Source organism: Indicator indicator, chromosome 17 (assembly GCF_027791375.1).
Source record: "Indicator indicator isolate 239-I01 chromosome 17, UM_Iind_1.1, whole genome shotgun sequence".
Lineage (NCBI taxonomy): Eukaryota > Metazoa > Chordata > Aves > Piciformes > Indicatoridae > Indicator > Indicator indicator.
In genome coordinates, this window is record NC_072026.1 from 20,614,102 (window position 1) to 20,626,798 (window position 12,697).

Sequence of the window (12,697 nt, forward strand, 5' to 3'; positions counted from 1 at the left end):
GCTCAGGCAGCTTCCTTACCTGCCCCCATTCCAGCTGTCCTTTCCTCCACTCCTTGTAGAGTTTCCTTTTAAGTGATAGTGTGTCCAGCAGCTCCTTGCTCATCCAGGCAGGCCTCCTAGCATTCTTCCCTGCTTTTCTCTTTGTTGGTATACATTGCTCCTGGATACAGAGGAGGTGGTCCTTGAATACTGACCAGCTGTCCTGGGCCCCTCTTCCCTCTAGGGCTTTGTCCCATGACACTTTGGCCAGCAGATCCCTGAAACCATCAAAGTCTGCATGCGTAAAGTCCAGGGTTGTAAGCTTAGAATACATCCTTCTGGTTGCCCTGAGGATCTTAAATTCAACTGCTTCATGGTCACTGCAGCCAAGGCTGTCTCTGAGCCTCACATTGGTCACCAGCCCTTCCCTGTTGGTGAGAACAAGGTCCAGCACAGCACCTTTTCTTGTTGGCTCCTCTACCATTTGGAGGAGGAAGTTGTCATCTATGCAATCCAGGAACATCCTGGATTGCTGGTGCCTTGCTGTGTTGTGCCTCCAGCAGATGTCAGGGTGGTTGAAATCACCCATGAGGACCAGGGCTTGTGACCTGGAAGCCACTTCTATTTGCCTGTGGAGGTGTCGTGGTGAGGGTGATTAGGGGTGGAGGATGGTGATTATTAATTATAAATCATGAAATATGAATTATGAAAATTATTATTTATTATTATTAGAATTATGAATAACTATTAATCACTTTATATATATTGATTTGGATGCACGGTTGTAACAATATAGTCCATAACTGGTTCAGTATTTACAGTTATACCCAATTAGAATATTTACAGAATCAATTTCTAATTAAGGGAAAGAAAGAGGTGCAGTTCTGCCGCTTGTCCACTAGATGGAGACTTGACAAGACGCTTGCGGCTTGCAGCTATGTACAGAGATATTTATAATGTTATCACGAGGCAAGTTAAGCTGGAAATACCACGCGGCTACACGCGGGCGCTTTGAATAGAATGTTACAGAATGTTGTACACATGGAAAGATACATTCTGTCTTTCTGTGTAGTGAGACAAGTTGCTGGATTACCCTGGCTTGCTGCTTATCTGCTTTCTGCCCGGGGCTGGTCCCATTCGGGCGGCGACTTTCTTTCTCCCCCCAGCTCTGCGGATGGGGGCAAGGCTTGCTTTCTCCTCCTCCTCCTGCGGTCTGCGGGGTTGGAGTGGCTGGCTTTCCTTCTCCTCCTGCGGTCTGCGGGGTTGGAGCGGCTGGCTTTCCTTCTCCTCCTGCGGTCTGCGGGGTTGGAGTGGCTGGCTTTCCTTCTCCTCCTGCGGTCTGCGGGGTTGGAGTGGCTGGCTTTCCTTCTCCTCCTGCGGTCTGCGGGGTTGGAGTGGCTGGCTTTCCTTCTCCTCCTGCGGTCTGCGGGGTTGGAGTGGTGCTCTGAACGGAAGATCGGTTCTCCGTGCGACGGGGCTGGGTCGAGTGACGGTTCCCGGTAGGTGGGTTTCAGTGGGGGGTGCAGTGAAGCGATGCTTCCCCGCTTGGCTCGAGGTGAGCTGATTCTGCCGAATCTCGGCTACTGCTTTCCATTTAAATTACAATGCTGCAGTCTTTCCCTTTGACTTCAACGGAGAGGCTATCTTTTGCTCTCTCTTTTCCTTGGGGAAATCCAGGGTGCTTTGCCCTGACAACTTAGGGCCTGGAGCAGCTGCGGCTTCTCTTCTCTCCCGCAAGTGGCAGGGGCTATGCAAGATGCATTTCTGCTTATTTGGCTGCTTATTGCTGCAGCAGATCTGGACCGTCTGGCTCGGGCTTGGTCCTTCCCCTTCTAGGTTTATGCTTACCTTCTCTCAGGGCTTCCCTCAGTCCTTCGACTGGGTCTACGACGCCTCTCGGCGAAGGGATCATCCTTTGAGGGTTCCTTGAGTGTCTCAGTGGGCTGGCTTCTGTATTCGCAGAGGCTTCCAGTATGCTTGCATGTGAGAAGGCTTACAGTGTATGCAGCGCGAGCTTACATAGCGAGTGAAGGCAAAAGGAGAGAGCAAGGTAGTAAACAAATGGAGTAATACTTATAGATTCTTGAGGCTGGATCTGGCCAATGGGCACACTCGTCAACAACCTGCTTCCACCTATGGAAAAGGTGAAGCTAGAATTATGCCCTTAGATGGACAGAGCATGAGCATGCCATGTGATGGGTACATGCAGTTGTTTACCCCTTAGCAGGCAGGTTGGTGCCTGAGCCTTTGTCCTCCTCTCCTGAAAGGAGGGTGGAAGGGGGACTTACCAAAACATGTTGGGACAAGTTAGCTGGTATCTGGGGGCATAATTCTGGGCATATGATGCCTTCACTACAGGAGGGCCTCATCTGCTTGGTTCTGCTGGTCAGGTGGCCTGTAGCAGACTCCTACAGTAACATCTCCTTCCCCTGTCTTGCCTTTAATTTTAACCCATACACTCTCAACCAGCTCGTCATCCTTCCCCAGGTGGAGCTCCACTGATTCCAGCTGGTCACTGACATGGAGGGCAACACCTCCTCCCCTCCTCCCCTGACTGTCCTTCCCAAAGAGCTTGTACCCATCTATCCCTACATTCCAGTCATGGGTATCATCCCACCAAGTTTCAGTAATAGCCACTATGTCATGGCATCCCAGCAGCACAGTGGCCTTAATTCATCCTGTTTGTTGCCCAAGCTGTGTGCATTTGCATAGAGGCACTTCAGCTGGGTGCTGAAACAGCTGTCCTCTGAAACAGCTCCATTCCAATAAATAATCTATTGAGGAGGGAAGATAAGAACTGCATGCAGAAGAGGTCTCTGGCTGTTTCTCCTGAAGGTGTCAATTTCAGATATTACCCTGCAGTGAGCAGCTCCCCAGGAGCCAGCAGTGCCCTCCTGCAGCCCAGCAGGTAGCTGTGTGCTGGGCTGCAGCCAGAGGAGTGTGGGCAGCAGGAAGGAGAGAGGATTCTGCCCCTTGATTCTGCTCTGCCCAGACCCCACCTCCAATCCTGCTTCCAGTTCTGGTGTCCCCAGCAGAAGAAGGACACAGAGCTGCTGGGGTTAGTCCAGAGGAGGCCACAAAGATGATCCAAGGGCTGGAGCAGCTCTGCTGTGAGGCCAGGCTGAGGGAGCTGGGGGTGTTCAGCCTGGAGAAGAGAAGACTTTGGGGGGACCTTAGAGCTGCCTTCCTGAAGGGATCCTGAGGGTGTCTAGAGACAGGCCAAGGGGGAATGGTTTGAAGCTGAGGCAGAGCAGGGTTAGACTGGAGCTAAGGAAGAAGTTCTTCAGTGTGAGGGTGGTGAGAATCTGGAACAGGCTGCCCAGGGAGGTTGTGTTTCCAGGAAACTACAGACCAGTGAGCCTCACCTCCATCCCTGGAAAAATGATGGAGCAGCTCATTCTGGAGGTCATCTCTAGGCACTTGGAAGAGAAGAAGATGATCAGTAGTAGTCAGCATGGATTCACTGAGGGAGATCATGCTTGGCTAATCTGATTTCCTTCTGTGATGTAACTGAATGGATAGATGCAAGCAGATCAGGAGGTGTAGTCTACCTTGACCTTAGTAAGGCTTTTGACACTGTCTGCCATGACATCCTTGTGAGTAAGCTCAGGAGGTGTGGGACAGAAGAGCAGACAGTGAGATGCATTAAGAACTGGTTACAAAATAGAGTCCAAAGAGTGGTGGTCAGTGGTGCCCAGTCCAGCTGGAGAGCTGTAGCCAGTGGAGTCCCCCAGGGATCAGTGCTGGTTCTGGTCCTGTTCAACATCTTCACCAATGACGCTGATGAGGGGACAGACAGACAGACAGAGTCTGCTCAGCAAGTTTGCTGAGGATACCGAACTGGGAGGCTTGGCTGAGACAGCTGAAGGCTGTGTGAGACTTGGACAGGCTGAGAGCTGGGCAGAGAGGAACCTGATGAGGTTCAACAAGGATAAGAGCAGAGTCCTGCACCTGGGCAGGAAGAATAAACTGCAGCAGGACAGGTTGGGAGGGGATCTGCTGCAGAGCAGCCCCAAGGAGAAGGAGCTGGGAGTGCTGGTGGGCAGCAAGTTCTGCATGGCACAGCAATGTGCCCTGGGGGCCAAGAAGGCCAATGGGGTCCTGGGGGGCATTAGGAGGAGTGTATCCAGCAGAGCCTGAGAGGTTCTCCTCCCCCTCTGCTCTGCCCTGCTGAGACCTCATACAATTCTAGACTCCTCAGTTCAGGAGGGACAGGGATCTGCTGGAGAGAGTCCAAGAGAGGGCTCCAAGGATGCTGAAGGGACTGGAGCACTGCCTGGGGAGGAGAATGAGAGCCCTGGGGCTGTTTAGAGAGAAGGCTTGAGAGGGGATTTAATGTTCATAAATATCTGAGGGTTGAGGGTCAGGAAGGAAGGGACAGGGACAACCTCTGCTCACTTGTGCCCTGTGATGGATGGGTATAAACTACAGCACAGGAGGTTCCAGCTCAACATGAGGAAGAACTTCTTCACTGTAAAGGTCCCAGAGCCCTGGAGCAGGCTGCCTAGAGAGGTTGTGGAGTCTCCTTCTCTGTAGCCTTTCCAGTCTTGTCTGGATGTGTTCCTGTGTGACCTGTGCTGGATTCTATGGTCCTGCTCTGGCAGGGGGGCTTGACTGGAAGATCTCCAGAGATCCTCCAGAGATTCCAACCCCTAACATCCTCTGATCCTGTGATCCTGAGGTACTGTGTCCAAGGCCAGGTTGGATGAGGACCTGGGCAACCAAAGTTGGGAGGTGTCCCTCCCTGTGGCAGGGGGGGTTGGAATAGATGACCTCTGAGATCCCTTCCAACCTGAGTCCTTCCAACCAAATCTGTGACTCTCTGATTTTTCACAGTGTAAGGAGGCTGCCTGCCTAGGCTATTTCTGTCCTCAGCCTCTCAGTGTGTTTAAAACATCAGCCATGATGCCAAACTCAAATGCCTTCTGTTTAGCACAGACTGCAGGCATTTTTTTGTTTGAAATTCTTTCCAGTGAGGGTGGGGAGAGACTGGCACAGGTTGCTCAGGGAGGCTGTGGCTGCCTTCTCCCTGGAGATATTCAAGGCCAGGCTGGATGAGGCCTTGAGCAAGCTGGGCTGGGGGTAGGTGTCCCTGCCCATGGCAGGGGGTTGGGACTGGATGAGCTTTAAGGTCCCTTCCAACCCAAATCATTCTGTGAATCTCTGACTCCAGTGCTTTGTTTTGCTGTCCCTGGCTAACCATTGTGCCTTAGGTAATCTGCTGGGCTGTGTCCTTGTTGCTCACTGCTATCCCCTAAAGGCTTCTTTCTTCCTGTGGAGTTCCTTGCAGTAGCCCCTGGCAGGGGCAGCTTCCTGCTGCCTGTCTCATTTCAGATGCTTTCAGAAGCCATGAGTTTGTTATTCATTTTCTGAGGCTGCTGACTGCTTGGCTCTTGCTGCTGAAGTTGGCAGAGAACCTTTTTTCCTCACTGTCATCTTTCCTCGTGTGTGACTTCAGAGCCCAGTGATGGCAGCACTGAAGTACTTGGTGCTCTGGGCTCTCTCTTTGCATCCTTCGTGTGAAGGAGATCCGACGGCAGAAGTGTTTGTGCTGTGAGTGTGGTGAGCACCCAGCTGGCCCTGTCTGACACACAGACATAAGTTAGGATGCTGCTGGCAGGGAGGTGGTGGAGAACCCATCCCTGGGGACATTCAGGGTCAGGCTTGATGAGGCTCTGAGCAATCTGAGTTGGTTGGGGACTGCAGAGGGATTGGACAGGATGACCTTTCAAGGCCCCTTCCAACCCAGTGCAGGCTCTGTTCTCTGATACCACAAAGCAGCTGTTGGTGAAGTGTGTTTGATATCTCCTCTGTTCTGTTCCCTTTCTCAGCCAATGCCTGCACAGCTTGATCAGCCTCTCCCTGCCCACAGGGCTAACCAGTCTGGATGCCTCTGTGCTGCAGGAGGTGTGGGACTACTTCCAAGATGCTCTGAGCATTGTCAGCAGCACAGTAAGTTAAACAGGAGAACAAGAGAGTGGGAGATCACAGAATCACAGAATCAGCCAGGTTGGAAGAGACCTCCAAGATCTTCAAGTCCAACCAATCACCCAACCCTTATTAATCAACCAGACCATGGCACTGAGTGCCTCATCCACGCTCTTCTTAAACACCTTCAGGGACATTGACTCCATCCCCTCCCCGGGCAGCCCATCCCAATGGCCAATCTCTCTTTCTGGGAGGAACTTCATTCTAAGACTAAGCCTAACCTTCCCCCTGCACAGCTTGAGACTGTGTCCTCTTGTTCTGTTGCCTGGGAGAAGAAACCAACCCCCATGTGGCTACAACCTCCCTTCAGGTGGCTGTAGACAGCAGTAAGGTCTCCCCTGAGCCTCCTCTTCTCCAGGCTAAACACCCCCAGGTCCCTCAGCCTCTCCTCACAGGGCTGTGCTCCAGCCTTGTTGCCCTTCTCTGGACACATTCGAGCAACTCAACATCTTTCTTGAATCCTGAGCTGAATAGAACAAGAGATTGGAGATGATCCTGAGTTGAACAGGAGAGCAAGAGGGTGGGAGGTGGTCCTGAGTTGAACAGGAGAGTAAAAGACTGGAGATGGTCCTGAGCAGAATAGAAAACAAGAGGGTGAGAGATGATCCTGAGCACATTTTAAACCATTTCTGATCAGGCTGAGAAGAATCAGCAGGCCAAACATGCTGGAGTGACTGAAAGGTCTTCAGTTAGAGATCCCTGAATGTGTCGGTGTGAGGCAGACTCCTGTGCAGCTCAGTCTACAGCTGGCTAAAATTTGGATGCCAGTCTTGCTTTTTATCTCAGCTCTGCTTTATTAAATGTATTTGGGAACATCCTATGTTGCTTTTTTTTAACTCCAGGGAGACCTTAGAGCAGCCTTCCAGTACCTGAAAGGGGCTACAAGAAGGCTGCAAAGGGACTGTAGTGACCAGGGCAAAGCTTTGAAATGGGAGCAGAGCAGATTGAGATTGGATGTGAGGAACAAGTTCTGCACCAGGAGGCTGCTGGAACACTGCCACAGGTTGCCCAGGGAGGTGGTTGAGGCTCCATCCCTGGAGCTGTTCAAGGTGAGGCTGGACAGGGCTCTGGGCAACCTGATCTAGTGGAGGATGTCCCTGCTGAGTGCAGGGGTTTTGGACTGGATGCCCTTTGGAGGTCCCTTCCCAACCCAGACCATTCTATGCTGCAGAAGGCCTAGAACCAGACTCCTGTGCTATCAGTACTGGTAGCAGCCTCTGCCTTGCTCCTGTGAGGACAGGTGTCTGAGGAGGAGGGGTTTCTGCTGCTCCTTCCAGGCTTGAAGCATCATGCTGGGAGTGAGGGCAGCTGTGCTGAGGAAGGTGCTGGTTAGAATTCCACAGGGAAAAAAAAAAACCCTAGGGAACACTGCTGGTCAGGATTAATGAACCCAGTGGTGTTTCCTAGCTGCATTCCACTGCGTGGCTGCTGCTTGAGTCAGCTTTGAATGTCTCCTTTTTACAAAAGGGACTTAAGAGAGCTGGGCCTGGCCTCCCCACAGAAGCTGTCCACAGTCATGGCTGCCTTCACTGCAGGGCTCATCTGTAGCTTTGATGCAGGGATAGAGATGAAGTGTTCCTGTGGGCTGGTACAGCCAAGCTTCACAAGTGCTCCTTGGTGGAATTACTCATGGCAGCAGGTGCTGACTGGCACCATGCCAGAAGAACATCGGAGCAGCAGTCCGTTAGCAGTCAGAAAGCTGCTGCAGCACTCCTGATTTACACCTCCTGTTCAGAAGTGGATGCTGCAGTCCAGAAGTTCCCTCTGGGCCCTTTTGCTTAGGATGAGAAGTGTCTGTGGAAGAGGGAAAAGTCTTTCCAGCCTCACTTCATGTTTTGCATGGGAAATAAATAAGTAATTGCTTGTCCTTCCTCTCCCCAACTGAATCAGCTCCCCATCAGGTTCAAAGTGCTCTTGGGACCTCTGGCTTCTGTGCTGCAGTTCTCAGGGCAGTTTTTACTCTGGCAAGCCACGGTGTACAGAACAATTCTGAAGACATCAGAACTGCTTCTAATCTACAGCTAGCAGCTGTGGCCTGGTCTCTGGTGCTGCTTGGATAAGCTTGAGAGCCCAGCTGAGCACATTCAGCCTGCCTGCAGACAGGCTGAGGGAGCTGGGGGTGTTCAGGCTGGAGAAGAGGAGGCTGAGGGAGACCTCATTGCTCTCTACAGCTCCCTGAAGGGAGGTTGGAGCAGGCAGGGAGCAGCCTCTGCTCCTTGGTGGCAAGGGACAGGAGCAGAGGGAATGGTTGCAAGCTGCAGCAGGGCAGGCTCAGGCTGGACTCAGGAACTATTTCTGCTCTGGAAGGGATCTCAGACATTGGAACAGGCTGCCCAGGGCAGTGCTGCAGTCACCATCCCTGGGAGTGTTCCAGCAGCATGGAGCTGGTGCTTAGGGACATGGTTTGGTGCTGGCCCTGCAGTGCTGGGCTGAGGGCTGAACTGGGTGAGCCTGGAGGTCTCTTCCAACCAGATCTGTTCTGGGATTCTGTGCTTCAGGAGGCCTTTTAGGGCTTTGTTTATAGCACTGCTTACAGTGAAGGCCTTGCCAGCCTGATGCTACTCCTGCAAGAGGCTCTTTGTGCCTGGAATCCTCTCAATAGTCTGAGAATCATGAGGTTGGAGGGGACCTCAGAGATCATCCTGGGGAAGAACTTCTTCCTCACGTCCAGTCTGAATCTCCCCACTTCCAGCTTGGTTCCATCCCCCCCAGCCCTGTCAGGGTTGGAAGGGACCTCGGAGATCATCCATGGGCAGGGACCCCTCTCACCAGCCCAGGTTGCTCAAGGCCTTATCCAGCCTGAACACCTCCAGGGAGGAGGCATCCACAACCTCCTTGGGCAACCTGTTCCAGTGGTTTAGTGTTGAGCTTGGAGGTCTCTTCTAACCAGGTCTGTTCTAGGATTCTGTGGTTCTGGGAAGCATGGTGGTGGGAAGAATGCTGCCACTCTAGCACCACTCCCACAGAAGTATATTTGCTGGCTGGCCAATAGGTAACTGCAAGATGAGCTGCCCCTGTCTGCAGCTGTTTGTGAGCAGTGCAAGATGAGCTGTGAAGCACAGGAAGGCTCTGAAGAAATTAGAATCATAGAATCAGTCAGGGTTGGAAGGGACCACAAGGCTCATCCAGTTCCAACCTCCCTGCCATGGGCAGGGACACCTCACACTAGATCAGGCTGGCCAGAGCCTCATCCAGCCTGGCTGCAAACACCTCCAGGGATGGGACCCCAACCACCTCCCTGGACAACCCATTCCAGGCTCTCACCACTGTCATGGGGAAGAACTTCTTCCTCACATCCAGTCTGAATCTCCCCACTTCCAGCTTTGTTGCATTCCCCTCTGTCCTGTCACTCCCTGATATCCTATAATGTCCCTCCCCACCTTTCTTGTAGGGCCCCTTCAGATACTGGAAGGCCACAATAAGGTCACCTTGGAGCCTTCTCTTCTTCAGACTGAACATCCCCAACTCCCTCAGCCACACTTCTCCTGATGCAGCCCAGGCTCTGCTTGGCTCTCTGGGCTGCAAGTGCTCACTGCTGGCTCATGTTGAGCTTCTCATCCACTAGCACCCCCAAGTCCCTCTCCTCAAGGCTGCTCTCCAGCCACTCAATGCCACAAATTGCACTTTTTGTTGAAAGGAAAAAAAACCCCAGACAAACCACAAACGTTTTCTCCCTCTCAAGCTAACCCCCAAGGCACTCTTGACTTTTGAGGTTCAAAGTGAAGAGTCTGTTTCCTGATACTCTTTGTTTGCTCTCCAGGATGCTTACCCAGAGATGGAGACCCTCTGGCTGATGACACGAGCCTGGAACACCGGAATATTCCAGTACACTGTTGGCAAGTACAAGGAGGCTGAACAGTGGTGTGGCCTGGGGATGCGCTTCCTCCACCACCTGGGATCCCTGAAGAAGAGCTATGAAGGCCATGTGAGTGTGAGCAGGGGGATGTGAGGGGATCCTGGCTGGCTGTGTCCAGGGACAGAAGGCTCCATAGCTGAGCTGTCCAAAGCTCCTGCAGCAGCATGGCACCTCAGAACTGAGGGCCAGCTCCATGCTACAAGACTTTTCCAAGGGAGGACAGGCTGAGAGAGTTGGGGCTGTTCAGTCTGGAGAGGAGAAGGCTCCAAGGAGACCTTATTGTGGCCTTCCAGTATCTGAAGGGAGCTACAAGAAAACTGGGGAGGGACGTCTGAGGGTGTCAGGGAGTGATAGGACTGGGGGGGATGGAGCAAAACTAGAAATGCGTAGTTTCAGATTGGATGTTAGGAAGAAGTTCTTCCCCATGATGGTGGTGAGAGACCAGGGAGGTGGTGGAAGCCTCATCCCTGGAGGTTTTTGCAGCCAGGCTGGATGTGGCTATGAGCAACCTGCTCCAGTGTGAGGTGCTGGAACTGTATGAGCCTTGAGGTCTCTGCCAGCCCTGACAATTCTGTGATTCTATGATTCTAAGCTTTGCCAGACAATAGGAGGAGGAAGGTGGTGTCCTGATGCTTCAGGGATTGACTACAAATAACCTTCTGCTTGTGGCCATGGCAGTGCCCTTGTGGTGTGCCTGCCTTCACCAAAGCCATGCTCCTGTGCCATTTTACCCAACATGGCTGCTGCAGGAGCTCTTCAGGGCTTGGTTTCCGGTGTCATCTCATGCCTAATGAACAGGGATTAAGCTCAGGTGAAGATCATTAAAGGTCATCTGTTCAGGTGTAGCTTAGCCACCTCCTGTGAGGCAGGGGTTCCAGGGCAATACCTCTGTAGAGAGCCACCAGGCTTTGTCTTACTCTGTCACAGATAAGCTCTCTACAGCTTTTGCCTGGTGCTCTGCTACCTTGATTGCAAGAGGGAGCAGCCTGGCTGGTGCATGCAGTCAGTCATGCTGTGTGAGCTGGATTATCAGGAGGAGGCTGCAGCTTTAGGTCAGTTAAGAGATCAAGAACTAAGATCAGCCCTCCCAGCCTCAGCCATGCTGTAGTTAGGTTTGCTCACCAATGGAAGTCTGTGTACTTTATGGCAGGGTGGGTACCACCTCTGCTGGCAGTGGCAGTGACCTTTCTGGGGCTGCACTGCTGTCCCAGCTACAGCTGCTCTGCTGGAACTGGTTTGGGTGCTTCTCTTAACTCACTGTATCTGAATCTGTGCCCAACTTTCCTATCAAGCCAACATTTTAGGTTCAGGAGCTAGTGGCAGTCTCCCACGTGTCCCCTGGCTTCTGTTCTCTGTCACTTGATGATCCAGCTGCATGGTACCACTTTGTTCATCTGTGGTGCTTGTGTTCTCCAGATGATTGGTCTTTATAGTGAGGTTCTGGACAAACTGGACAGAGCAAAAGGGTTTCTGTCAAATGAAGAAGAACAGTGACAGCTGCAAGAAGAGGACAGCAGCCTCCCTGCTGGGTGAGAGAGGCCATCAGCTGTGCAGAGGCTGGGGAGCAGCAGCAGAGCCCAGGCTCATCTTGTTGGCAGTTCAGTCGTGTTCTCTGTAGGAAGTGTTCTTGAGTAAACACAATTGATTCCTTCTGGGGGTTGGTTTGCATTCTCTGGAGCTATGTAACAGTTGCAAATAAATACTTTATCCTGAGATGTGCCTGTGCTGTGTGACAGCTTGTTTTGAACACCTCATTTTAGGAGCAGGTAAAAGCCCAGACATCTCCTCTAGATGTCACAGCTGCATTGCTGCATAGATACTGAGCAGCTTGTTTGGCTTTCAGTCCATTTCAGCAGGGACAGGGCTTCAGAGCTGCTCAACACTTTCACAGGTCAGGTAGAATGAACAGAAAGTCACAGCGGAAGCTAAAGCTTTGCCTGGTGCTGCTGTGAGGGCTGCACTCAGGGCCTGAGCTTTGGGCCAGGCAGGTTCTCAGCAAGCAGGCCTGGTCAAACAGCTGCAGCCATCAGGGCTGTTGAGCCCTCCCTCCAGAGCAGCTGGGTGCCTGGTGCTGATCTCCCCTTGAGTGAGGACACCTCCCCAGATGAGCCCCGGAGGCTCAGAGATCCCTTACCTGATACCAGGCTGATGGCTTGGTGACATCACTTGCATGCTTAAGTGACAGTCTGTGTCTCATACGAGCTCTTTGGAGCAGAGCAGTGCCCAGCAGCCCATCTGCTCCTGCTCTTTGATATTCCCAAAGGGGCTGACTAGACCCCAGCTCTGTGACTCCTGTGGTACAGCAGCTGCTGGCTCTAACACACCATTCGGGTCAGCCTGACACTGCCCTCAAGTCCACATGAATGCAGAAGACTGTTACATGGCTGAGTCTGGACTGGAGCTGGATTGGAGAGATCTCTCCCACCTGAAATTCTGAGTGGAGAGGTGGAGTGGGGTTAAGAAACATAATGAGGGTTAGGCTGGGAGGGGACCTCAGACATCATCCAGTTCCAACCAGAGACACTTCCCACCAGCCCAGGCTGCTCAAGGCCTCGTCCAACCTGGCCTTGAACATCTCCAAGCAGGAGGCATCCACAGCCTCCCTGGGCAACCTGTTCCAGAGTCTCCCCACCCTTAGTCTAAGCTCCAGTCTAACCCTGCTCTGCCTCAGCTTCAAACCATTCCCCCTTGGCCTGTCTCTAGACACCCTCAGCAAAAGTCTCTCTGCAGCCTTCCTGCAGGATCCTGTCAGGCACTGGAAGGCAGCTCTAAGGTCCCCCTGGAGTCTTCTTTTCTCTGGACTGAACAACCCCTCAGCCTGGCCTCATGGCAGAGTTGCTCCAGCGCTTGGATCATCTTTGTGTTTGTGTTTCA

General features: G+C 52.5%; 1 protein-coding gene across 1 annotated transcript in view; it reads left to right on the forward strand.

The window, feature by feature from the left end:
* Positions 1-11,317, forward strand: part of TEX11 (testis expressed 11) — a 58,295-nt gene extending 46,978 nt beyond the window's left edge. The window contains exons 26-28 of the mRNA XM_054388581.1: positions 5,811-5,931; positions 9,728-9,892; positions 11,240-11,317. Coding sequence (XP_054244556.1) covers positions 5,811-5,931; positions 9,728-9,892; positions 11,240-11,317 — 364 coding nt within the window. The remainder of the gene's footprint in view (positions 1-5,810; positions 5,932-9,727; positions 9,893-11,239) is intronic.
* The last annotated feature ends 1,380 nt before the right edge of the window (positions 11,318-12,697 follow it).